We start from the raw sequence: 26418 nt of genomic DNA, 5'->3' as shown, positions 1-26418 counted from the left end.
TTGATAGGTCCATGACCTCAAGATTGCTGAGGCGGTGAGAGCTGATATCATCTCTGATATACACACATACTCCAGCTTTGGGTAGAAAGGAGTGCTCGAGGTAATACCCTGGGTGGGAAAGGTATGATGTGTCACTCGGAGATGATATCTGCGTCTCGGTTAAAAAGAGCAAAGCCGGCTTTGCCGTCTCAAGGTGGTAATGGACAGCATTAAGGTTGGAGTGTAATCCCCTGATATTACAAAAGTCCATGTTTAATATCGAAGGGGGTGCCTTTGTGTGTTTGCTCTTGCCCCGAGCAGATTGGAGCGCAGTTTTGCCCTCCCCAGAATACGAGGGGCAGCCTGGACGTTCACGTTCAGTTCCAGGAGTTCCTGAGCCTGGACGTCCAGAGAGGGATTCTCCAACGCAGTTGGTACCCTCCTGGGGTAACAAATTATTTTTCAACTGCGGCATTTCTAGGGGGGTAGGGGATTGGGCCTCCGGTAAACTCACTCACTCGGCGTGTGTTTCGCCGAGTGAGTGAGTTTACAAGCGCAAGTTTACGCAAGCGCTGTTTCACGCCGGTTTTCTGTGAGGCCGTGGTATTTCTCCGGTCGAGCCGGCCCATTTATGCCGAAGCATGGCTCTCCCACGGACAATATCAAGGATCCAATGATCAAGGATATTTTTTGAAAATCTGCCATCCAAATTTGCCATTGATAGATCCTGGTAGACCTCATTAGGACCTAATGAGGTCTACCAGGATCTGTCAATGGCAAATTTGGCAATAATGGCAAAATTTATGTACCTAATGATTAGGCACATAAATTTAAAAAATAGCTTTTTGGCAAATAGCTGCTACATGACCATAATAAAAGAAGAAGATGACGTCTGGCATATGACAGATGACAGATGACATATTTTGATATGGAGGCAACCCGCAACAGCTGATTTCATTACCAAAGCGATTACTTGCAAAAAGGCAAATTAGTGTAGGTTTTGCACGGAATTCAATTTATATTAAACAGGAAACTGTTAACTATAAATATCAGTCTTATCATCAATCAGAACAGAAAGTTATTTACAAAATGCAGTACACGAATAAGGTTAGTTGATTTCGTTACAATTTTATTATATTTTTATGATATTACATTACTGACTAATTTTATTATTTCAGAATTTTCCCGCCTTGAAAAATGATAGATTATTGCGAGCAGCTCGCGGTGACGAAGTAGACAAAGTGCCGGTATGGGTTATGAGGCAAGCGGGAAGGTACTTGCCGGAGTTTCAGGCTGTTAGAGCAAAACATGACTTCTTTACTGTGTGCCGCACCCCCGAGCTAGCATGCGAAGTCACGTTGCAGCCGCTTAGGCGATACGAGCACTTGGATGCCTCAATAATATTCAGTGATATTCTCGTTATACCACAAGCACTAGGTATGACAGTTGAAATGCATCCTGGTTTGGTAAGTGTTCACTTTAACTTCTTCAAGAAATAACTAAGTAATGACTGTCAATAGTAACTTTAGAATGTGAATTAAATCACTTTCAGGGTCCAGTGTTTCCGGAACCACTCAAAGATCCAAAAGAGATCAATAACTTGCAAGAAGATGGAGCAGTTTCCAGACTTACCTATGTTGGGGATGCAATTACATTGACGAGACATAAAATTGAAGGAAAAGTGCCCCTCATTGGATTTACTGGAGCTCCGGTAATAATTTGTCCCTAAAATTACAAGATCTAAAACCAAGTTTAAAAAATCATAAAAGATTTTTTTTCTCTATTGCCAACACTCATTCTTCCTAGATAGGTAGGCACTCATATTTTTTTTTATGATTTCAGTTTACACTCATGGGATATATGATTGAAGGTGGTGGAAGTAAAACCATGTCCAAAACAAAGGAATGGTTGGAAAAATATCCAAAAGACATACATAAACTTTTAAGCCTCTTAACTAGAGTTATCATTGACTATTTAGTTATGCAGGTAAGGTTTTATTTTGTCACAATTTGACTATTAAGTATTATTAAGTATTGTTGTTTCTATCCAATTTATTACAATACAATTTTGATTAATTCCAACTCCATCAAAGTGCAAAATATTATGATCTCAAATGACATAATATTTTTTGGAGTTTAGAACTTTTCACTAATCAGTAGGCCTACTACGAAACCGTTTTGAGACTAAAACAATCAGACGAGAATGCCACATCCTGCTCTTACAACATTATTTCACATTTGTTAGAGTAGGACGCAACATTCTCGTACTATTATGGTACGGGCCCAGAATATGCTAATGTTGGTTTGTTTATTAATTAGTAATATTTTGTAGTTTCACTATACCAAGACTGCAATCAAAATCATATCAACGCTGTGTTAATATTGGATTAACATAGAAGAAACTGCTATGCTAACTACTAATTATTATTATTTGTTATAACTTATAAGTTATTACTCATATTTCACTTCCTCAGGCTGAGTCTGGTGCCCAACTGTTGCAAGTGTTTGAATCCAGTGCCGATCATTTAACAAGAGAACAGTTCATGGAATTTTCTGCCCCCTATCTAAAAGAAATAAGAAGTGGAGTAACTCAAAAATTAAACAACAACAAGTTAGAGCAAGTGCCAATGGTAATATCCCCTTACTAATAAAAAGATCCATGTTATAAATATACATTATTGTTACACAATATTTTGTCTGATACATAAGAAAAATAGCTTAAGAGAGTTACTGTGTAGTTGTGTGTGTGTACACGGTGTGGGTACCTCTTAGGTATAAAATGTTGTCCCTACAAAGGGGGAATATTTTTAATTTGTTCAAGCTAACTTATAAGAATATTTGAACTCTTAACACTCTCAATAAATTCAAGATAAAATCTCAATAAGACCTTGTGACCTTGCTTCATCTAACATTCCGACAATGTATATGTAATATAATTATTTCTTTAAAACTATCTTCAACCTACTTTACAAAAGGTCAAAGTTCCAGACGGCATTATCTTTGTTATATACATGTATAGTACAGTAACATCACTTTTCAAATAGGATTTCTAAAAATATGGTTTTAAAAAAATTTATGATACTAGATTCGGACATGTGAATTCTTAAATTGGAAACTTGTGTAATGTAATAAAATGTACTTAAGTAGCTGCAGGGATCCACTAACAATTTTTAGCTTAAGGAAGAAACCTATAGAGGATCCCTGCAGCTAAGAGGAAATCTCAAGTTTTTGGCTCCTAAAATTTTATTTTGTGTAGCTTTGTTTTTTTTTTTCATATTAGATTTATAGATAACATTAATTTCAGACGGTGTTTGCTAAAGGTGGGGGACACTCCCTGGACATACAAGCTACATTAGGGTATGAAACTATTGGCTTGGATTGGACAGTCGACCCTATTGAGGCAAGGAAAATCATTGGTGCCAATATTACATTACAGGGCAACCTGGATCCCCAGGACTTGTACAAATCTCCAGTAAGTAAAAACTATGCACATATCAAATAAATCTTGGGGGGTCGCATTATAAAAAAGTTGAAAAACACTGAAATAAACTATGTGTGCAAAAAGGAAGTCTTAAATACAAAGTAATATAAAATGAATCAATTTTAACAAAATGTGATTATAACATAATATTATTTCAGGAAGAAATAAGGACATTGACAAAACAGATGGTGCAAAATTTTGGCAAACACAGGTATATCGCCAACTTAGGGCATGGGATAACGCCGCAAACGCCATTAGAAAGTATGACTGCATTCACTGAGGCCGTACATGAAGCACTATAGTGAAAAAGGTGAAAATATAAAATTTAGAATGAAGACACACTGAATATGGAGTGTTTGCATGTGTTTGTGTGATGGGCAAATATTTAAAGGCATTTATTTAACGGTAAATAAGCAAAGCTTTACTACAGAATGACAGCCTTGTTAATAAAGACATATGACACATCTAATTCATGATTGCTGTCTTTGTCTTATACATTAAAAAACCTATTAGATAAGAGTTGGATAGAAAATAGGGGTATTTAGACTTCATAACTTAAGCAATTATAAATTGTTTACAACTTTCCCACAATGCATACAAACTAATGAGCCGTGACGTCATAGCTCAGTAGCAGTTTGTATTGCGCATTTTGAGTCTTATATAATTTTTGAATTGTGATATCTTGGAGAGTTTTTAATCCAAAGTCAATCTTTCACTGGAGTTTCTATTTTTGAGAGGTCATTTAATTACCTATAAATAAAAGAACACAAGCCTATTACCTCTGCTATTACAGCCAATTGGATTATTTGGTCTTGTCATGTTCTAAATTTATTAATGAGGCCGTAGGAAAACAGGTGCAACAAAAAGACAAAATTGTGTTTCTTATTATTTATTTATATAAAATATATAATTTTTACATGGTGTATGTTGTTTTTGAATTTTGACTTGCAGCTGCGATATCCTCGTCATGAGTTCCACATGATTTTTTGACATACTGAAAAAGAAAAGACCATTTTACATAATGTTGATCACTGCTTACATATTGCCTATTATTTATTACCAGATGACGCCCGCAAATCCGTTGCGCAAAAAATCGTTTATCGCGTAGGAACCGTACATTTTTGCTTTTTCAGCGGTTTCGGCGTGAAGGGGCGACAGACACACTTTCTCATTTATAATATTAGTTTGGATTGACATATCAATGACCTGGAGCGGACCTGATTCACATATTTGTATAATTACTAGAGATCGCCCAATGGTCGAAATTCGACCTTACTTGCAACGACATTAGGACTACTACCTATATTTTGTAAAAAATATTGACTTCATCAAATTTTTTTTTTTCAATTTTTGTCTCTGGGACTCAGCTGATCTCAGACTGGCAGTTTAAGCATTGTCTAATAGTATCTAAAATTAAATAAAAAAACAATAATCCATTTTCAATGAGGGATTTTCCTATATTTTTAATTTGATTGTCAAACAGTTTCCATTTTAGTAACTAGATGGCGTATGGGTAGACAACTATCGGTAATACCAGGGAATACCATCAATAATTGCTACAAAACTGGGCAAAATAATGTAAAACTTGATACATTTCAACTTGAAAAAGACGCAATAATATTCCAATGAATAGGATAATAAAGTTATTATAACGATGTTTTAGCTAAAATTCACGGAAGAAATAGCCCTATTTACCGATATTCACACCAAATGTCACAGGAATTATACATTTTGGTTTTGACAACATCTTACCTGCACTTGTGCAAGATAACGGATATTTAATGGCTAATATTTTACCAATAATGAATATCAAAAACCCGAAAAACCACAATTTGGGAAAAAATAATAAAAACCACACCAACAATAAAAAGTAGAAGTTTGAAAGTGACATGCCCGCCAAAACTCTTTCAGTTGTCAAGTTTCAGTTTGACAAGTTTTTATTATGTCAGCGTGTTTCTAAACTATTACCAGTGTACTGGCCTAATCGCTTAGGTTTAAGATATTTTGATTCATGTCACACTTGACAGTACACTGATATTTTTTGGAAACACAACCCATATGTAGTCAGTGATGCCAACCTGCAGATAATTTCAGATCGGTGAGAAACCAATAGAAAATCTAGAAGTGTCTATCCTTACGCCATCTAGTTAAGATTGTTAAAATTAAAAAATATAAATGAAAATCCCTCATTTGTCAACTTGTTGTCAACAGACTTCAACCATAAATATAAGAGTATAATTCGTATGTATCTAAGGCTTGTCACTCAAAAATCTGTCATTTTTCCTAGTAGTAGTGTCGTAGTGTGTGTAACGTTTTATTTGTTAAAAATATTTATGATAAAAGCATAATTATAAATAATAATAGCTCGATGCACTCCTTCACAATATAAACTATAACTGTGCGAAATTTCATGCACCTACGTTTCGCCATTTTTCGTAAAAAGGGTTACAATTCACTTACAAAGTTTTTCTCTCACGTATTAATATAATTATTCCTATTATTATTAGATATTATTATATTTAGCAGCAAAGTTGATTGCCGATATTACTGCAATCAGTTGATATGTCATATAAAAAAAGAAATTACTTGAATACATTTTACTATTTAAAACATTATCCTAAGAATATGAATGAGCTCTATCTTATGTAGAGTGGTTTAAAGGTGCGCTTCCACCGGATCAGTAGGGCTACTACGAAACCGTTTTGAGACTCAAACAATCGGACGAGAATACCGCGTCCTGCTCTAACAACGTCATTTCACGTTAGAGTAGGATGCGGCATTCTCGTTCGATTGTTTGAGTCTCAAAACGGTTTCGTGGTACAAGCCCTGAATTGGAGCGTAAGAGCGGTTTGTTGCTTTGTATTGATTTCTATGGTACTGCGTGCACTGGATCAGCATTTCTGCGCCTGATACTGGTATTTGTGCTGATGACGTAATCTGCAGTGAATGCTTCATTCGAATTCTGAACTTTTCAAGTTCTGACGTGTTTGCGATGTGTTACAGGCGGCGCTTTACAAAAACCTAAATTGCCGATGCTGAATCCGAATGCAGTGGACATTTAGTTAACCATGATGCTCTGTCCGCTCCGTAGGTACGCTTCTATTCCAATCCAGTGGACATGCAGCTTAAATGGACTCAGTTTAAAATGAGTACTTACTTGGGGGTTGACTTGTATTTGTTCATCCATCTCCTGGATGTATTGGTGTAGTTTGATGCAGCTCGTCATTTGCTGCTCAAGAACACTGAGAGTTTCCGGTGATGAATACTTCTCGGGGTTATCGAGGAAAACAACCATGCCATCTTTCTGATTTATCAGGGCATATATTTCGCCTTCTTCAATCTGCAAAGTTTTTAAAAATAATTGGTCATATTTAAGATTAACATTTTTGATGAATAATTTTAAAATAAAAACTTTATTACTAAAAAAAGCAATGCTTGCTTTTTATGTGGACGGACTCAATGAGAGAAATTACAAAAGATGGGCTTGGAAAGAGCTTTTCCATACTATTGTATAATAATTCTTGTTATCATAAAAGCGCCAGGATAAATAGTTTATGATATCTTACCATATTAAGTATGTACGATTCAGCTTGCGCAGGACCAGACAGCTGCACGCGAGAAGCGACGTCACTCAGGGAAAGAGTCAAGAATGTTTTTGTCAGTCTTTGAATGTTTTTTTTGTACATGGAACTTAAAACCTTAAAAATGAAAAAAATAAACAATAACATTTCAGGCCTACCCCGCCGAGAAGAACTGACGCGAGCGTAAGAAACTCGCACAGGGCCATAATAATTAAACATTTATTTACTTTACTCTTAATTTTTATAATAATTACTAGAAATATACACAGATCAACCAAAGAAGTTAATGAAATTGCTTTATAGATCCTAGAGGTAATTTGTCAAAACTAGCGTCACCAACTCACCAGCGGGGCTAAAATGGTCACATAACACATTTAGCAATTCCTCTCAATCAATTCAGCAAATGAATTGTCTAAACTGACAAATGTCAAATCAGAAATGAATTAGAAGCACAGTTGCATTTTGCGATTTTAGAAAAATGAATCATATTATGATTCATATCATGATTCTTCAAAGCGACCATTTTAGACCCGCAGGTGATTTTATTGTGGCGAATCAATTTACAACATACCTGGTTAACAAGGCCCATATTTTTGTCTCTAACAAATGTTTCTCTATGTTTGATTGCTGCATGTTGTGATGTAGCCAGTTCATGGTATGCAAAAGATAATGGTTTCAAAAAGCGGCATACAACTTGTGATGTATATTTCGGCATCGGATGGATCTAAAAATACATTAAGCTTGTTATCTTTATTCAATTTAAAGTTTTATTATAATCTCTCATCTTTGTTTCATTTTTTACTAAAATAATACTTAGTAATATAATATATAATAAATACTTAAATGAACTTACTAACCTTTCCATGTAGAATTAGTGAAATTAAAATATATTTCTTGTAGGCTTCGAGCATTATATGTGAAACAACCATGGCTGGCACTGTAACTGCCACTTCAAAGAAATAGAGAGCTCGGTCATAATTTTTCATGGCCGTGTAAATCATGCCACCATAGTAATAATACAGAAGAAAATGTTTTGAGTCATTGTTCCCGCCAAGCTGAAAATTATATGATGAAATCTTTAATAACAACAAGAAAAATTTTAATATAACTTCAATACACAAATTATTATTTGGCCCACTCAACTATCCACGCCTTTATTTGAAAGCTATTGACACCCTCTTTATTAAATAGTATAATTGGTTAAGACAAAAACATTTTCATGAACTTTCATAGTTTTTACACTTTTCTATCTTAGCCATGAACTAAAATTAGTTTTAATAGTAGGAAAAATAATCATAGTAATTAATAACAAAAAAAAATTATAATCTTAGTTTTTTTAGATTTTGATGCAGTCTTGGAATAATTTATCATAAATTTAATTATTTTCAAGTTTTAACTTTAAAATAATATTTCTATAAATTATTAAATCAAATTTTAAATCCCATAAACCAGTTGCTACATAATACTTTGGTGACCCGATCAAAATTTAAATCAAGATACATGAAATTGTTTACCTCTGAACTTATTCCAGTAACATCAGTATCTAGAAACTCCATAGCCGGTTTAATACACTTGGCTAATAAACACAATTGGCACAAATCTGCATGTATAGACGTAAGTTGGGAATCAAATAGCTGAATTTTTCTGATGGCTCTCTTCAATATTTCTATACCCCTAATCGGTTGTTTAACTTCAACAAGATATTCTGTAAGGCGGTGACATAGCTCAGCATCTGTGAAAAATTTGATATGTAAGTATAAGTAAACAGAGAAGATAATATAATATTCAATCTCAATACAAACATTTAAAATGAAAAGGACTCAAGCTTGTAATCGTAGGTTAAGAAAATATTTAGATAACTGTAACAAATTTTATAACAGTTTACTCACACAAATCTGGCGCAAAGCGTACTTGCTCTCCATTGCAGTTACTAATAAACTCTTGAATTTGCTGCACCATAGATGACTTATCGACGTCAGTCTGTAGTAGAATTAACATTAACCCATCGATCGTGGGAAAATGAGACACAATAGATAATCTACTGTATCTCATTCACCGGTGAGCGTATGGGCTTGATGAATTAAGTTAATAAAATTCTATAATTTGACTGACTTAAAACTTTTATGAAATATTTTTTAAGTGCAGTTAGGCACTATACAAGGCAAATATTATAATAGAGCATAATAAAATCGAATGAATTGCAGTCAAATAGGTAAACTTACCTGTGTAACTGAATACTTAGCGACGAGAACTGCTAAAACACCCAGAGAATGTTGTTGGATATCCAGGGTCTCTAGGACTGTATTTAGATGTGCACTATTGCGTTGCAATATTTCATCTGATTTTCCTATAACATCACATAATTCTCTAAAGTTTCCTGAAAATTAATAAAAGAAATAATACAACATAATATTATGAAGTTAGTTTTGTAAACGACCAGACATACAAATAGCGGCATTGATAAAAAAATATTTAGGTACCTGCAGCAGAAGACGTTCGTACATTGTTAACAAATTGTTCTAAAGGCGATGCCATTTTATGTATATAAGTTTATTTTAATTAATAATCCGCTGCGGAAACAACTTTAATTTGTTATTATTTGGCAAAATTCAGCGTATTTTTATTTTTTTGAGAAAAAATTACAACTTGCAAGGTTTTGAATTTTTCGCTGTCAAGCACCTGTCAAGTGTCATGTGTCAAATGACAGCAGACATTGACAGTTTTTTTTTTGCTTTTGGCACTGACACCAATGAATAAAAGTCAATGCAACCTGCAGATAATTTCAGATCGGTGAGGAACCAATAGAAAATCTAGAAGTGTTTATCCCATAGACATAATATAATTATATTATGTCTATGGTTTATCCCATAGACATAATATATACTGTCGTAAAGACCACCTGACAACTCGAAAATGCGTGACCATTTTTGATCTGTCAATGTGCGCGTGTGCTAGTGATGTATATTTTACTATCGATAGTATAGTATTTTGCTATCGATAGTTCAGTCCGTTCGAGTTATTTTACCTGAGTTTCTATAAGAAATAAATAATATGCAACTTTGATAGATTTGTATTTCAAATTAGGTATCATAAATTTTAATTGGCAAAAAAAGGTGACGATTGAAAATTAGATACACATTTTCTTTTGGAATGATTTTTCAATCGTCGGATATGTTATGACATGAGGTTCTTATAGGGGTAAATAATATACACTTAACACATTATAAAGTTACTTATTTATTACTCAGGTAAAATCTATCTGGTAAATCAGTCCTTAAATTGAAAGTAAACGTTGAAAGTAAACAACACACATAGTATATTATATTTTATTCTTAAATTAAATACATATTATAAAATATCATAATATTTTATTACAATTATTTTGAACCGACTTCCAAACAGGAGGAGTCTAGACGTTCGCCTGTGGATATATTTTTATGTATGTTCAACGATTACTCCGCCGTTTATGAACCGATTTTCAAATTATTTCAAAACAAAGTTGGAATAGCTCCTTTAACCAAAATAGTATTTATTCTAATTTTTCTTTAAAAATTTTCAATGAAATGTTTGCTACATATTGTTGAATTTTTCTTGGGATTCCAACCAACACGCCCAATTAATTTCAGCCATTTTCCTCTTATTAGAGGATCTTGAGGGAATCTGTAAAACAAATGATTATGATATATAAATATAAACCTTTCTCTAGTTTTAGAGTCACTCTATATTATAGTAGTTATATTATATTAGCTATATTATACTATACTATATTATAAATAAATAAATAAAATAAAAAACTCTTTATTCAAACAAACAAAACAGATCAATTTACACACGTTACAAAAACAGAAATAGTTTGAATTGGCGGCCTTACTGCTGGAAGCAGTCTCTACCAGGCAACCATAAAATATAACTAAAAATATTTAAAATAAAAATAAGATAAGATACTATTAGTATATAAATAAATAAATATAATACACAAATAAATATAATAGATACTTTATACCGAATAAAATAAATACATATAAGTAATATAATAATATGAATCGAAGAAGAGGATAAATCGTAAGGGTTTAAGAGTTTGCAGCTAAATCTAAGTAATATTGTTTGAGTCTTTTTTTAAAATTATCAATAGATTTGGACTTATGTATGCTTTCGGGTAAAGAATTCCACAGACGAATAGCAGAGACGGTGAAGGAAGAGTCATAGAAGTTAGTGTTGTGGGAAGGGAAGGCAAGAGTTAATTTATTGGCTGAGCGAAGTGTAGGATGCTTGTGTCCAAGAAAGGTAAAGTTTTGTTTGAGGTAAGCAGGAGTTTTGGGATTAAATAGAATATTAAAAAGAAGATGAAGAATATGTGTATTCCGACGCAACTTAACAGGTAGCCACTTTAGCTCTGTCCGGTAGTTAGATATGTGATCGTATTTTCTCAGACCAAAGATGAATCGGATGCAAAGATTTTGCAGGCGTTCAAGGGAAGAAAGAAGTTGATCATTTAGATCACTGTAGCAGACATCTGCGTAATCTAGGATGGGAAAGAGTAGAGCGTGAACTAATGAGATTTTGGTTGATACAGGAAGGAAGTAACTGAGGCGTCTGAGAGAAGCAGTGGCAGCGAGGAGCTTCTTGCGGAGTTCTTGAGTTTGTGTGTTCCATGAAAGACTGCGGTCAAAGTATATACCGAGGTTGCGAACGGAGGAGCTATAGGGGATGAGAGCCCCGTCAAGAATTATTTCTGGTAAGTTAGCCCAGTCGACTTTAGCAATCAGCTGCCTGCTACCAATGATGATGCACTGGGTTTTTTTCGGGTTGAGATTAAGACCGTAATAATTGCTCCACTTTAGTATTTCTGACAAGTCAGTATTAAGTTGAGCAATCACGTTAGAAAGTGAGGAAAGTAAGGCCTGTCTATAGATTTGTAAGTCGTCTGCATACATATGGTAGAAAGAAGAAATTATTTGTGAAACAGAGTTTATGAAAATGGAAAATAGAAGAGGAGATAACACGCTACCTTGGGGCACGCCTGCAAATACATCACACCATGAGGAAATTTTATTGTCAATTTTAACACGCTGCCGGCGTCCTTGTAGGAAGCTGCGGAACCAGTTGACGGCCTCAGGAGATAGATTGAGCGATCTAAGAAGGAGTAATAAAATGTCATGGTCTACTGTATTGAAAGCATTGCTAAAGTCCAAAAGGATGAGAATAGTTAGATTTTGGTTATCCATGCCATGACGAATGTCATCAGTAATTTTAACTAAGGCTGTAGAAGTACTATGGCCGGGGCGAAAACCTGATTGCAGAGGATTTAATATATTATTTAAATTAAGGAAAGAGCATAGTTGTTGCTGTACTAAACGTTCAAGGATTTTCGAGAGGAAAGGAAGTATTGAAATTGGGCGGTAATCAGAGAAAGATAGGGGACTAGATTTCTTGGGCAGAGGAATTATATAAGAATCTTTCCAAGAGCTAGGAAAAGCAGAGGTTTTGAGGGAAAAATTAAGGATATGGACGAGGACTGGTGATAATGTGTCAAGCAATGGAACTATCATGTTACGCCCAATGTTGTCACTACCCACAGCCTTAGATGAAATTGACAGAACAGCCTTTTTAACATCACTGATAGATAAATCCTTAAATGAAAATGGGGGGTAATCTGGTATAGGTAAGTTAGATATAGTATGACTTGTGTGAGCTTTTTTGTGAGTATCGTAGACATGTGCGGGGTTAGCAAAATGACTATTTAAGAGATCTAAATCAATGCTGGACGAAATTGAGGTTTTAGGATCTTTGCCAACTCCAAGTGACTTTAAAAACCTCCATACTTTAGCTTGGTCACCATTTTCGACACACGATTGAATGTGACGTTTTTGCGCATCTCTGCACATTGTGTTGCAGCGATTGCGGAGTTTATTATAGGCTAATTTGTCGACATCAGAATGTGTTTGGCGTAATTTAGCTTTTGCACGATTTTTTTTATTTATTAAGGATTTAATATCGTCTGTTAGCCATGGCGCTGGAAGGTGCTTTATTTTAACAGGGCGTAACGGTGCATGTTTATCAAAGAGTTCGATGATTCTACTCTCAAATATAAAAGTTTTTTCGTCAATCGAATCAGCATTGGTTATCTCTTCCCAGTCCACATTTTCAGCATCCTCGCGGAGACTGTCTATGTCGATATTTTTAAAGGACCGATGCAAGACAACTTTGGGCTTGGTTTTAGCTAGACGAAATTTGTATGAGAGGAATATGCAGTCATGGTAAGAAAATCCTTGCGCTGGACATTGGCCGTAAGAGTCTACAAGGTGAAGTGAGGAAACAAACATAAGATCAAGAAGTGATGGTGTGGAATGAGGATAGTGATGCGTGGCTTGCAGAGGAAGAGTATTTAGATTAAATGAGTTAATGATAGAGATAAGTTTTTTAGAACGATAATCGTCTTTTAGGAGACAAGTGTTAAAATCTCCCATCAAAATAATGTGCTCATAAGAAGGAATAAATTCATCGAGCAATTTTTCGAAGGCAGTAAAATAATTGACGGAGAGATTAGGACTGTAGAATACCCCAAGCAATATTTTAGACACGCCATTTGCTATTTCTAAAATAAGGTGTTCAGTATCATCGGCTGAAGGAGGTTGTGCTGATGATCTCAAAATTTTATATTTAATATTAGATTTAAGGTAGATTGCAACCCCACCACCTGGTCTACCTATACGGTCATTTCTAATGAGATGGTAACCGGGTAAAGAGTAAGAAGTGGAAGGTAGACAGGGTTTGAACCAAGATTCGGAAATAAGGATAGCGTCAATGAATGATTGAGAGTCAAATGAGTTAAGAAGTTCAGAAAAGTGCGCCGGAATACTTTGAGCGTTCAAGTGTATAATATTAAAATTCTTTAAGTTGTTAGAGAAGTGAGAACTAAGTGTAGAAAGTAAATGATCAGAACAAGTACTGTGAAAGCTATCGTCACTGCAACTCGAGGAGCCCGAAATAGATATAAAACTATCATCTAGAGATTCAAACATTGATAAAAAAAAAAAAAAAAAAAAAAAAACAATATAATATTATATATAAATATAATATATACAATAACGTTATCTATATAATAATAAAATATAAATATGTATATGTATTTCTTCTTATATAATTACTTGTAACACACCAACCGACTTCACAATTTTATAAATTTAAAGAATATTTTCAAAATTAACAATAAATCTGTATATAATTCAATATAGTAGCTGCTGCTGCCTGCTATTATTCGTTATAAGAAAACAAGGCTTTATCACTTTTTCTTTTAACATAAAAAAAAGAACAAGAAACAAAGAAGAGGAAGAACCACAGAAATAAGCAAATTTGACAGCCACAAACTATTGGTATTGACAGCTGACATTTGACAGGATACATGTTCACAGTTCACACTTCACTGTAATTCTTAAATAATAATAAAGTTTGTTACAAATTAACAATCAATGTAACAAAATAAATAACAATAACAATGTTTTAGACTTGTGAGTAGCAATTATTTTGCAGCTTGTCTAAGTACACAACAAAGCTAGCACATTAAAAATTATGATCTAAATATTATGCATTACAATTTTAACCTTGTGAATAACAATTATTTTACAGCATGTTTATGTTTATAACATATTAAAGTTAGCACATTAAAAACTTATGACCTAAATTAGACTAAAACAAAAATATACATTATTATTGTGACCTGTGACATCACAAACCACAGTAATATATTTTGTGGGTTAAAATTTACATAATATAAAACACTAAGTAAAGTACATACTAGCTATTAACTCACAATACAGTATTAGAATGTTTTTGTTCCTTTTAATCCATATTATACTATAAATCACTTTAGACTTTAGACATAAATATGTGAATAATTAATAGAAATGTAGACTAGGCAACACAGTGAAAATATAATATAATTAAACAAGAGAATAACAGTATTTGCTGTAAATTAAAGGCTATAGAATATAAATATAATGAACTACTAACCAAGCTGCTTAGTTTTTAGGATTCTTTTGGGTCTTTTGCTGACATCGGCTACAGCTGGGGGAGTGTTATTGGACATGCTAACATTAGATTGTTGCTGGACACTTGTTTTTTCCGAATTGGCATGAGGAATTGCTTGTAGTTCTTGGAGAGATGTTATTTTGTGACGTGAGCCATCCGGAGTTGATATTATAATAATACCGTTTCTAGTCCAACAGTTTGAAATTCCAAAAATTTCTCTTGCAGCAATAAAAGTTTCGTGTCTGCTTTTGTTGAGGAATTCTGACATTGTTGTGCCTGAGCCCTTTAAGTTTGTTTTAGCGAACCAGATGGAGTCTCTAACTTGGATTTCTTGGAGCTTAACCAGAATAGGTCTGGGCACACCTTCCTTGGCCCTTCCAATCCGTTGGCTTCGTTTGATACAAGAGGAGTCAAGAGACTTTAAGTTTAATTTCATAGAGATAGTTGCCATAACAACTGCTGAAGTGTCCTCTCTGCTGTCCTCTGGGATTCCATGAAAAAGGAGCATCTTTCTTCTGCTACGCATTTGCTCCTGGTCATGAAATCTATTTAGCAATGCCACCTGGGACTGAAGATTCTGCAGAGCGGACAGAATAAAAGTCCTAAAGCACTCAAATTCTGAGGCTATGCGCGGAGTGGAGATTGTATCAGTTGTTGAAGTGGTAGCCCGGGCAAGTTCTTGTTGGAAACCCTCCATACTAGATTTGAAGACTTTGGCCAGATCATCTATGGTCTTTTGCAGACTTTCCATTTTGAAGTGAAATAAGTAGGATTTGAGTGAGTATTTTAGAGGTTATAAATTGTGAAAAATCTGTTAGGAAACTGAGGTCGGTGGTATTAGTTATATTAGTTAAAATAAGATAATATGTCCTTTTTAGTCCGGCCGCACATTTTCCGAATTTCTGATCACAAAAATTCGGACGCCCCGCCCCGCTCATACATTTTGACACGTCAGAAATTCTTTTAGTATGATGGGTCTACAACAAAATGTATGAACAGAGTGCGTTCCGCCGGGCGTCCGAATTTTTCTGATCAGAAATTTCGGATAATGTGCGGCCGGGCTTAAGGTGATAAAATATATAAAGGTAAATGATTTTTATTTTAGATTTATGTTATTGTAAAATATCGATAAGCATATCGATAAATTTGATTCAAGCACTAGCGTATATGTAAGAAATTTTGATGAAAAATTTTTCTTCAAAATTTGTGTAATATAGGAACAATAGTACCTTTAGTTACGCAAAATATGAAAGCAAAAGGGAGGATTCACAATATTTTATTTGAAATAGAGAACTAAAGACCAGAATATAGCAAAAATAAACACATCGTAGCAATTAGGACATGAAGATTAATTACGGGTGAAATGTATATTTTTCAGGATTATTTCTATGATTTACACTGCAATCACTCACAGCACAACTTATTATTGATATATATTAGAGTATTTGTTGAAAATAACATACGATCTAAATAATAAATTGCAAATACCGAAAGGGCATAAAAACGATTGACGACTTTTGACGACCTGTCAAATAAAAGTTGTTACAATTTTCATTAGACTGCCTCTCTCTTTTCATCTTGTTATAATTCCATAAAGGATTTTCTTCTCTCTCGCACTCTTTGTTGGTCTTTAGCATTATATTATGTCTATGGTTTATCCTTACGCCATCTAGTTAAGATTGTTAAAAATAAAATTAAAAAATAAAAATGAAAATCCCTCATTCTACAATTTAATGACGAGGGATATTAGGGGGTAGAGATACGTACAACGAAGACAGACGATTTGGACAGCTCAAGAAAATATGTTCAGGAGAACCTTCGTCCGGAGAAAAATGGCTGTGACATACGGACGGACAGACGTTAGCCGTGTTCGTTTCATTTTTTCGCAGTTTAGCAGCTGACAGTCAACTTCATAATTGAGTGTCATGTTGAATAACATCCTAACAGTTCTGACAGAAATTGTTAGGATTTTATCATAAAGTTAATATACCTAGCGGAATAGAGAAACAAAGGCCTGAGCAGGAGAGATGTCACTATCAGTAACACTGCGTGGTAAAAAGAGACGTGTGATACATGACAGCTGCACTCTTTTGTTGACGTCCAGTCGGCACGTGCCGCACGTTGACAATTTAATCTCATAGAATTCATGTTCAATCATGCTTGTGTAAGTGTAACGTACACATATTTTTCACACAGATGAAACCAATTTTGGTTACGTTTGACAGCCGAGATTGTTGCTCTATTCCGCTTAGGCCCACTTGCGCCAGACTGGGTTAACACGCTTAACTCTGAGTTAAATTATACTTCGAATTTAAATTCACAACATGTCTTGCACCACCAAGAGTTAGGAGTTAACCTCAAGTTATTTTTTTAAATTTTTAACCCACCGATGTCGGAGGCTTAAATCAACTAACTCTGGGTTAGTAATATCAAAACTGAGATTTTTCGGTTATGACTTATGTAGTTTGTTGTGTTCAGTAATAGGTACCAGTTTTATTTTGTGTTTAACCATGATAAATGATCAGTGGTTGTTATCTGATGATGATGAAGAAATTATCGAATACATTAGTTCGGACTCGTATTACAGAAGGATTGTAAAACGGGCCGACCTGTTTAGGGTCCCGTATTTACTCACAAAGAGACAAAGATTCCCATCGAATATTTCGCCTAGAAAAAGAAACTGTTCTCTTTTTATTAAATAAAATTGAAAATAATTGCAATATACAAATGAGCATAAAAAGTAAGTCCCTACCAAAGTTTAATAATAATACCATTGGATTAGTGCGTCTTTAGTGAACTCCTTTATAAATAGGTTAGACGAGATAAACATTGGACACAAGTGTTTCTTCCCAATTTTTATCATTTTCCGCTTAATTTATTTGCACAAATAATCACAAAACGCACGCACAATGCGACATAGAACCACGTGTCATTTCAAATCTGACATAAGGAGATAGCCTTATTTAAAGTACTGTGGAGCGAGAGAGAGCAGTACAATTGAATTATTCAGCATTCGCTCTATCATATTTGGCTGGATGTAAAAAGAATGAATGAACATGACATAAGCCCGGGTTAGTTGACTCTGGGATAAATTATTCTGGTGCAATATGTAGTATGTTAAAGGTATATTAACTTTATGGATTTTATTGAACATGATACTTAATTATGAAGTTGACAGTCAGCTGCGAAAAAATGAAACGAACACGGCTAGACAGACAGACAGACAGACATGACGAATCTATAAGGGTTCCGTTTTTTGCCATTTGGCTACGGAACCCTAAAAAGGGATGACACTACGATGTTGCCACTTTTTAATTCCTTCACTTTTTTGACAGACTATACGTTAGTATATGTTCTACGAAAGTGAAGAAATTAAATAGTGGCAACATCGTAGTGTCATCCCTTTCTAATCAATCTAAAGAAAAAATAATGAAACTACGATGTTGCTACTTTTTAATTTCTTCACTTTCTTGACAGACTATACACTTGTGAACGATAACGAATATCTAATGGTTAAGACACAGTTTACACAATTTTAGGAAAATAATACAAAAACACAACAGCACTCTTTCGGCCTCCAAATCCCAAATCCAAAAGCCTCCAAAATAGAAAAACAACTAAAATTATTTTGTTGCATTTTCTAACTTCCCTATTTCTACATTTTTGGTCGGAGCCCAAAGGCCAGAGAGGCAGAGGCAGTCGATATTTGAAAACGCCGTAGGCCGTAGCCTGTGAGCAAGAGTGACTCTTATTAAAGGTGCCCAGACACGGGACAATTTGTCGTCTCGATCGATCGTCAAGAAAATCGTCCAATCGATCTTTTGAACGTAAAATCGTTTGCGATATTGCTACACAGTACACACGTGTACAATTTGTCGTTCGATTTTAAGGATGTATATAAGGTCAAATTGCGTACTACGTCCAATTAAATTATGAAAGTACTAAATATGTAAAAAATTGGACACCCAGACACTTATTATTCATTATAATAATTTTTTATAATAGTTTTTTAATGAACTATTCGATATTTAATTAATATTGAAAAAAAATTGTTGTAAATTGACTACCGCAAATGGCGGCCAAGAAAGCTCGGCAAAGTTATAAATGAAGGTGGCGAAAAAAGGAACTAACGCTGCCACATACAAAAACGACATATTTGACAGTTCTTCTTTACCAGCAACGCCCCCGCCCAAGTTCATATAAAGTCTTGTCGCACCCTTCGAAGTATAATTTTCATAAATTTTTAATTTGAAATATTTCCCCAGAATTACCGGTGAACCCAAAGAAATTGATAAGCAGTTTTTTTAGATGTTTATCTTTGATACAAAGTTACCAATTCTGACGAATTCTCAAAAATTGTAACACTTCCGGCAAACCTTACGTATAATAAATGAAAATTTTAAAATGAATTATTTCACGTAACTTATCGGTAAGGTATTGATTTTTTGGTATCAATCGATATAGGATGTTATATTCTACTATATATTTCGAATTGAGGTCAGACCGTCAGAATCTTTGAATTTATAAATGTTATATACATCCTTAACATCGAGGAGATAAATCGTTACGATAATTGTCCCGTGTATGGCCACCTTAAGTTTCTTGTACTGCGATGTCTAAATAAAAAAAAAGGTTGACAAATGACATTGATTAATGATTGACATTAGACAAACATGTCATTTTTTCTTCTTCTTATTAAATAAGAAGAAGAAGAAGAAAAAATGACATTACGCGAATTAAGAGAAAATAGAAAAAAAAATTAGTTTAAATTAAATAGATTTACAGTTTTTATACCCAAAAATACTAGAATATAATGGCTATTTTACATAGAGCACTATTTACATGGTTCATCTTCTTAGTATTTCTTATTCTTCTCTGTTTGCGACTAGAATCAAGAACGCATTGGAACTGGTTCATAGTTTTTATTCCAATGTGGGTTTACGATGGCATTTTATTAATTTACGTACTCTTTCACATGGTATCTCACTGCCGAAATGGTATCGAATGGATCAGAGCTACGATAAACAAAAATGTGTGGTATATTGCCGCTATTGGACTGAAAATGGCAGCACAAATAATTATATGTGTCAAGTTGGAATACACAAAACTGTATCTCCCAATTTCTCTTGTGATGACTCCTATATGGATGCTGCTGCCTGTTCTGTGCGTGGAGGTTTTTATGCATTTAATTAAAAACTCAAGTCGAAGTAGTAGATACTAAAACATGATGTGAAATTCACACTATATAAGATTAAGGTGAAATAATGTGACTGAGATAATTTTAGAATTGGCACTTATCCATTTACGTGAACGAACTATTTGTTATTCAATGACAAAGTGTAGTGCATAACGTAATAACAGGCACAAGTTAAAAAAAATACAATGGCTACAATTGAAAATTCTATAGCGGATATAAAAAGTTCTATTGTAACAGAGGTACCAGCTGGATCAAAGGTTGTACTGGAATGTGATAGCAATGACTATCACCATAATTTTATGTTTTGGCTTTTTGACAATAATAAAGTCATAGGACCTGGAAATGAGTATGATGCAAGAAAATATAAATATGAAGTTTTGTCTGGAAAATTGCATATTGATGTAAGTAGCTACACAAGTTTTATTATGCAATATCAAATTATCTGAATAAGGGCGTTTGTGCACTACACGGAATTTTACCGTCCGGCGCGGCGCGGCATCTCGATTTCCTACCTTATTTATATGGCAAACGTGAAAGTTATGAACGCCGGACGGTAAAATTCCGTGTAGTGCACAAACGCCCTTAGACAAGAAATTTAGTGCTTAAAATAAGAGTATGGTTTAAACTTAAACTTATTTCAGAGAGTGAGTCCATCAGAGTCAGGCTATTACAAATGTTTCTCCAAAAACTTGGATGGTCATGGTATAACAGTAGGGGAAGTGGAAATGATTGTCAAGGGATCTACTTTCACTGCAATTGATGGTATAAAGTTAGCGGCCATTATCATATCTATACTTGTGATAATTGCATGTGTTGTCATTTACATGAGATTGAGGAAAGAGTGGAACAAATATGATGGACACACTGTCGTACCAGGTATGAAAATTATTTTCTTATCTCGTTATATAGTCCCTTATCTCTTCGTGCTTGTGCAATTTTGATGAAATGTAGTATGGAGATAAAATGTGTTAAAACTATTATTGTTTTATTTTTGCATAATTAATAATACTTAGAGCAATGGAGTTGAGGGCCACATCCAAATTAAAAGAAAAATGGCAAAAATATATGACAATATACTTTATTTACAGTTGATGAAGTAGATGAAGATGATGGTGAGGAAGTATACAACAAGACCACAACCTCTATAAACCATCCAGTACCTGGCCCGAGCAGGAATCCTTCCTCTGAACATCTCATGTACGGCATAGACAACCAAGGTCTAGATACTGATTTCAACTCAGTCTTTGAAAATATACAAATCAAGACACCACAAGCTAGCCTAATCTAATCAAGACACCACAAGTTAGCCTTATCTAATTTCGTTTCCATGAAAGCAAGTTTAAATTTATTATTATATGTTTTGTTACTATGAGAAATTATCAATATTCCTTCAAGCCCCATAAGGACACCGGTGACCGCAACAACAATAGAATACAATAGCATTTCCAAGAATTCCCGATCGAAGGAATATATTAATGATATTATATATATGTTGCAGCCGACTGGTTTAAATAGCCGTTCAATCAAACAGCAAGCCTTTAGACTGAACAACGCCATTCAATCACACGGCTATACGTCGTTTAGCCGACTTGTTGACTACAACGTTCAACACTACAGCTATACGACGCTTAGCCAACTGGTTTGTTTTTGTTTTGGCGGGGGCCGCGCCTCCCGAGCCCCCCCTTTTATTTGACGGCGGTCACCGGCTGCTGCCGCAGCACGCTCGCTGCGCTCGCTCAGCTCCCTCTGCGTTGTGGTGTAAGTTCTAACCTAACCTAACCAACTTTTGGACTTTCTGGATTGTGTTTGTTTTTGTTTTGACGGGGGGCTGTGCCCCCGGACCCCCCTTTCGGGGGAGGCTGCGTCCATCCATTTCATAATCCCGTAATTTCTCCTCGAATATTTGTTGAAATTTTAATTCACTCTTATGTGCCTCCACAATTTTTGTCAAAGTTAAAGTGTAACTTTTATTAACTACTTTCTTTCCGAAAAACAACCACAAACACCAACAAACACCTGCTAGTTGACGCCATATTGTAAATAAAACGCACCTAGCACCGCAGCGGTGCGCGCTGAACTACTTCAATTTGACGGCGGCTTTTGAATCAGCTGTAGTGTTGAACGTTTTGAGTGACTAAAATATTCAATATAAAAGCTAGACGTGTGATTGAATGGCGTTGTTCAGTTAAAGGGCTAGCTGTTTGATTGAACGGCTATTTAAACCAGTCGGCTGCGACATATACATACTGTAAATAAATCTTATGTTGTAGTATGTTATTAAGTCTAACCTTAAACAAATAAATAGTCCAAATTTCTATGACTTTTTTTAAAATATTCTACACTTTGATAGAATTATAATAAGATACACACTGTGTATCTTGTACATATGTTTCAGGGCAGTGTGCTTTGACTGTTATCATTGGAATGCGTTAGTTGTGAGAGAGGTGTTGTGTCAAGGGTATCGTCTTCATCATCATCGTTTGATTCCATTACAAACACCCTGACTTTTCTTTGGTTGTTTGAAACTACTACTGCCACACCTCGAGGTCCAGAGACAGCTATTTGGTGTCCATCCATCTTTTCGAGTATCTTATAGGTGCTTGAATCTAAGAGTGGGGACAAGTTTTTTCTCTGAATTTTCTCATTAAATATTAAAGACTTTGATCTAAAATTGATTTCATTTGCATTTTCTAGTGCTATCTTTATAGGAAGTTGAATAAAAATGGTAGCATCTTCGTGAGGATGTTTCACAAGGACCGATAAATATTCTGTTGAGTAAAATTGTAAATCAAGGATAGTCATATTACTTTCTGAATTTTTACAGTCGGGCAGTAAGCATGCCGAGAGAATATATTTACATGCAGAGGCTGTACAATTTCTGTCGTTTACATTAAATGACATGAAATATATACCACCTGTTGCACTTCCACTGTGAATGAATGATGTCAAATACCTTTCCTCCTCTGGGTCAAACATTTGAGAATAACGTAAAATTTTTGTTTCATCATTGATATTACTTTCATGACATTTGAAATTACAAAGCACAGAGAAGTACTTGCTTAAATCTTTGTCTTTTACTTCAAAGACCTTAGCTACTGCATTATTTAAGTAGTTCTGTTGCTGAACAAGAGAAAATTTCTTAAACTCCATCATAGAGAATATTGTGTCATTCTCTTTTAATAGACATGCATTTTCCTTGAGAAACTTGTGCCAAGGGTTATCATCATCGTCTGGCAGTAGCGTGAGTTCCTGATCTTGTAAATACTGACCTAGTCGCTCAAGGTTGAACTTTACTGGCTTTTCAGAACCATCACCATCATCCGATTGAACATTATCAAAGTTATATAGAAAATCTGCTAAGTGTGTTAATTCCTGTTGTGTTATCTTGACGATTTCACTCGGTGTTTGCTCATCTAATAATCTTACTATTACAACAAAAAGCCATCTGAAGAATATCTTGTAATTTCTCATGGACACATCAATAACTTGCTGAAGTTCTAAGCATTTATTGAGGAATGCGTAACAAGCTTTGATTGCAGCAGTTACTGTTTGTTCATCAAGTTCGAAAATCTGAAAATATGATAGTACATTGATTTTAACATAATAACAATAATAATAAATGGATACATACCTTGATTTTAACATATCTATGATTTTAACATAATAACAATAATAATAAATGGATACATACCTTAAATCGGTCTGGTACTTTAGTCAAACCTCTTAGCTCAGAAAAATAGTAAGTAAGACTTTGTCCCACAATATTTAACTGACGCAAAACTAATTTTTGGATTGAAGAGTAACTCAGTTCCACAGAGCTGCCAAATTTTTTGAGTCCTTTTGCTGTAAGGTCCTTCAGAAGAAAAATTTCTAGATCTTCAGATGGAACACCTGGAAAATCAAAAATGCTAAATTAAAAACTTGAGTTTATGAAGCTTGCAGATGTTAAAAAAATTTACAAATTTAATTACAGTACCTACTTAGACTGGGTTGCACCAACTAACTTTAACTATAACCTTAACTATAACTGGAAAAATTGACAGATGTCGTATGAGAATATGGGGTGTTTGGACGCCATATTTAACTTTAACTTTACCCACGCCTCTGGTGCAACCCAGTCTTAGACAATCTACTATTTTTTTCTATGTTTAACTTTTGCCTGCGCAACATACTTGCGGGATTCAACCAATAATAATATAACGTCACATCTTACCTAGCATTAGCAATTCTAGCAAATCTGCTGAAAGACCACCTTCTGAAGTGTAACACGCCATTTTTGTGTCCATTTCTAACAAAATGTGTTCCCAAGCTTCAGTAATGGAAATCATTGTTTTATCAACTTGTGACATCAGTTGAATGATATGATGATGTTTATTAGCAACAACATACATTTCTTCACAATATGCTGTCAGTACACTGGTGTTAACTAATGCTAAATGTATATAATTAGAGGTTTTATCTAAATAAAGTACTTGCATACAGCTGAAGTCATCAGATATATTAATATCGAGCACCTTGTATTCCCCACACTCATCTTTGGTGATTTGAGACATAGGCAATGTACCCAGTGGATACTTTCCGTATATGCTCATAAATATATTTCCATTACCATGTGCAATGATCAGCATATTCAATTGAGTTTCCTCTAAGTTATCCTTTTGAGTTTTATTATTTTCTTCATTCTCTGAACCTTTATGGGAATTTATAGTGGAACTCGGCTTTGGTAGAAATATAGAAGCGTCTTCCTGAAATTATATGGAAATATCTCAAGTTAGGTAAAGTAAGGTCAATATATTGACCAAAAGTTGCATGTATAATGAGTAACATATCCATACTAATATTATAAAATATCCAAAAGTGTCTGCTTGTCTATTATTTCTTCAGACCCAAACGGCTGAACTGATTTTGTTGAAATTTGTTAAGGAGATAATTTAAAGTCAAAGGAAAGGACGTAGGATATTTTTTTATCCTGGAAAATGTACAGTTCCCACACAATAAACGAATTTCGGTGCAACGGATTTACGGGTGTCAGCCAGTAATAATATATTATAACGTCACAACAGTCCAGCAATCAAACTTACATAAATGTTATATTCAGTGGCACTGTCTAGAGCACCAGATTTCACTGCCCATGTTATACATGGAATACCATGGCTACTAACTTCATCAAACTCTTCAGAGGTCCCTTGGCCAAAATCAAATTTATTAAGTACTTCTTTGTCTTCAATATCAACCATTAAAACAGTGCCTGAACTGTACCCTATAGCGAGTGCCTGTTAAATTTAAATTAACAATTAAGTACTTTTAATATAATTGTGTACTTGTGCGTTATTTTTTACGTAATGTAACAATTTCAGTAAATTAAATGAAAAAAATTAACATACTTTTCCATCTGGTCTCCAAGCCATTGACTGAACTAAAATATTTTCTGCTGGGGGTTGTAGAGTCCATACTTTTTGCCAATGCAGTCGATGCACCTGCACTTCACCTAGTAAAAGAAATGGTTGATTTACAAGCCAACAATTGGGTACATTGCATCTCGAATAAGTAAACTTAGGTTTTTTTACCTTTGAAATTACTTAGTGCTAATAAGTCAATGCGGTTACTCCATATTATAATATCGACCTGGTTAGGGATATGTTTTTCTTCTACTATTCTCATACCGCAACTATTCATATTTTTTTTTTGTACAATCGACTGAAATTAAGTAATAAAGCCTATGAATAATGATAATTAGTAATTATGTTTCTAAGATCAGAAACTGTATCTATAGAACAGTCTTCCTTTCTCTTGGCACTTAAGATTATAATATTATGAATTGTATTAAATATGTACATATCATAATTAATTTCTAGTCGATAAAGACAAAGTTCTAACCAATTTAATTTTTAAATTTGAAAATTTATTCCTGTCAGTTGTCACTTGTCAGTTTTTTTTGTTTTTGGTTTTTGGCACTCACAAGTGACACCGGAAGTTAATTTAGGTTGGGTTGCACCAGAGGCGTGGTTAAAGTTATGGTTATAGTTAAATACTAGCTGTTGCCCGCGACTTCGTCCGCGGCAGCAAAAATAAAGGACAAATAAATAAAATAAAAAAGAGAGAAATTTTCCCCTTCCTTACCCAAATAGTAACGCATTGGCGTTACTATAGTGC

At 34.4% G+C, this 26418-nt stretch overlaps 5 protein-coding genes across 6 annotated transcripts; 3 read left to right on the top strand and 2 right to left on the bottom strand.

Annotated features, from left to right (window-relative positions):
- Positions 1-910: 910 nt before the first annotated feature.
- LOC121729180 (uroporphyrinogen decarboxylase) lies at positions 911-21154 on the top strand. Of its 2 annotated transcripts, XM_042117616.1 has the most exons (8): positions 911-1086; positions 1158-1445; positions 1532-1690; positions 1822-1965; positions 2453-2608; positions 3283-3450; positions 3618-3760; positions 21142-21154. In XM_042117616.1, coding segments are annotated over exons 1-8 (1077 nt in total). In that variant the 5' UTR covers positions 911-1068; the 3' UTR covers positions 21143-21154. The 2 variants fall into 2 exon arrangements, with proteins under 2 accessions (XP_041973550.1, XP_041973549.1); XM_042117615.1 differs by lacking the exon at positions 21142-21154 and having other exon boundaries at positions 3618-4382.
- Positions 4333-9679, bottom strand: LOC121729179 (COP9 signalosome complex subunit 3). The gene is made up of 9 exons (XM_042117614.1): positions 9521-9679; positions 9263-9417; positions 8930-9020; positions 8555-8772; positions 7898-8095; positions 7612-7764; positions 7026-7157; positions 6617-6799; positions 4333-4453 (listed from the first exon to the last, which is right to left on the bottom strand). The coding sequence occupies exons 1-9, from the start codon at positions 9573-9575 to the stop codon at positions 4373-4375; spliced, it is 1266 nt and encodes a 421-aa protein (XP_041973548.1). The 5' UTR covers positions 9576-9679; the 3' UTR covers positions 4333-4372.
- LOC121729184 (transmembrane protein 60) lies at positions 19857-20289 on the top strand. Its single transcript, XM_042117619.1, has one exon. The coding sequence runs from the start codon at positions 19882-19884 to the stop codon at positions 20287-20289; it is 408 nt and encodes a 135-aa protein (XP_041973553.1). The 5' UTR covers positions 19857-19881.
- On the top strand, positions 20449-21683 carry LOC121729183. Its single transcript, XM_042117618.1, has 3 exons — positions 20449-20666; positions 20907-21141; positions 21354-21683. Exons 1-3 carry the CDS (start codon positions 20451-20453, stop codon positions 21551-21553), a joined length of 651 nt encoding a protein of 216 aa, XP_041973552.1. The 5' UTR covers positions 20449-20450; the 3' UTR covers positions 21554-21683.
- Positions 21684-22466: 783 nt separating this feature from the next.
- On the bottom strand, positions 22467-26066 carry LOC121729178 (anaphase-promoting complex subunit 4). Its single transcript, XM_042117613.1, has 6 exons — positions 25833-26066; positions 25650-25753; positions 25347-25538; positions 24479-25010; positions 23957-24156; positions 22467-23835 (listed from the first exon to the last, which is right to left on the bottom strand). Exons 1-6 carry the CDS (start codon positions 25939-25941, stop codon positions 22657-22659), a joined length of 2316 nt encoding a protein of 771 aa, XP_041973547.1. The 5' UTR covers positions 25942-26066; the 3' UTR covers positions 22467-22656.
- Between the last annotated feature and the right edge of the window lie 352 nt (positions 26067-26418).

Source organism: Aricia agestis, chromosome 7 (genome assembly GCF_905147365.1).
Source record: "Aricia agestis chromosome 7, ilAriAges1.1, whole genome shotgun sequence".
In the NCBI taxonomy this organism is placed as follows: domain Eukaryota; kingdom Metazoa; phylum Arthropoda; class Insecta; order Lepidoptera; family Lycaenidae; genus Aricia; species Aricia agestis.
Note: the sequence above shows the minus strand (reverse complement) of the source record. Positions and strands in the feature narration are given on the sequence as shown.

What these genes read in the sequence shown, in the direction of transcription:
- LOC121729180 (XM_042117616.1), top strand. An exon ending in TTGGATTTACTGGAGCTCCG is followed by an intron (nt 1,691 to 1,821) that starts GTAATAATTTGT and finishes TTATGATTTCAG; the next exon opens with TTTACACTCATGGGATATAT. An exon ending in AGTTAGAGCAAGTGCCAATG is followed by an intron (nt 2,609 to 3,282) that starts GTAATATCCCCT and finishes CATTAATTTCAG; the next exon opens with ACGGTGTTTGCTAAAGGTGG.
- LOC121729183 (XM_042117618.1), top strand. Translation starts at nt 20,451, where the DNA reads ATGGCTACAATTGAAAATTCTATAGCGGATATAAAAAGTTCTATTGTA. An exon ending in CTGGAAAATTGCATATTGAT is followed by an intron (nt 20,667 to 20,906) that starts GTAAGTAGCTAC and finishes AACTTATTTCAG; the next exon opens with AGAGTGAGTCCATCAGAGTC. An exon ending in TGGACACACTGTCGTACCAG is followed by an intron (nt 21,142 to 21,353) that starts GTATGAAAATTA and finishes CTTTATTTACAG; the next exon opens with TTGATGAAGTAGATGAAGAT.
- LOC121729179 (XM_042117614.1), bottom strand. Translation starts at nt 9,575, where the DNA reads ATGGCATCGCCTTTAGAACAATTTGTTAACAATGTACGAACGTCTTCT. An exon ending in CACTAATTCTACATGGAAAG is followed by an intron (nt 7,765 to 7,897) that starts GTTAGTAAGTTC and finishes ATGTATTTTTAG; the next exon opens with ATCCATCCGATGCCGAAATA. An exon ending in AATCGTACATACTTAATATG is followed by an intron (nt 6,800 to 7,025) that starts GTAAGATATCAT and finishes AAAACTTTGCAG; the next exon opens with ATTGAAGAAGGCGAAATATA.
- LOC121729184 (XM_042117619.1), top strand. Translation starts at nt 19,882, where the DNA reads ATGGCTATTTTACATAGAGCACTATTTACATGGTTCATCTTCTTAGTA.
- LOC121729178 (XM_042117613.1), bottom strand. Translation starts at nt 25,941, where the DNA reads ATGAATAGTTGCGGTATGAGAATAGTAGAAGAAAAACATATCCCTAAC. An exon ending in CCACTGAATATAACATTTAT is followed by an intron (nt 25,011 to 25,346) that starts GTAAGTTTGATT and finishes ATATAATTTCAG; the next exon opens with GAAGACGCTTCTATATTTCT. An exon ending in AAGTACCAGACCGATTTAAG is followed by an intron (nt 23,836 to 23,956) that starts GTATGTATCCAT and finishes TCATATTTTCAG; the next exon opens with ATTTTCGAACTTGATGAACA.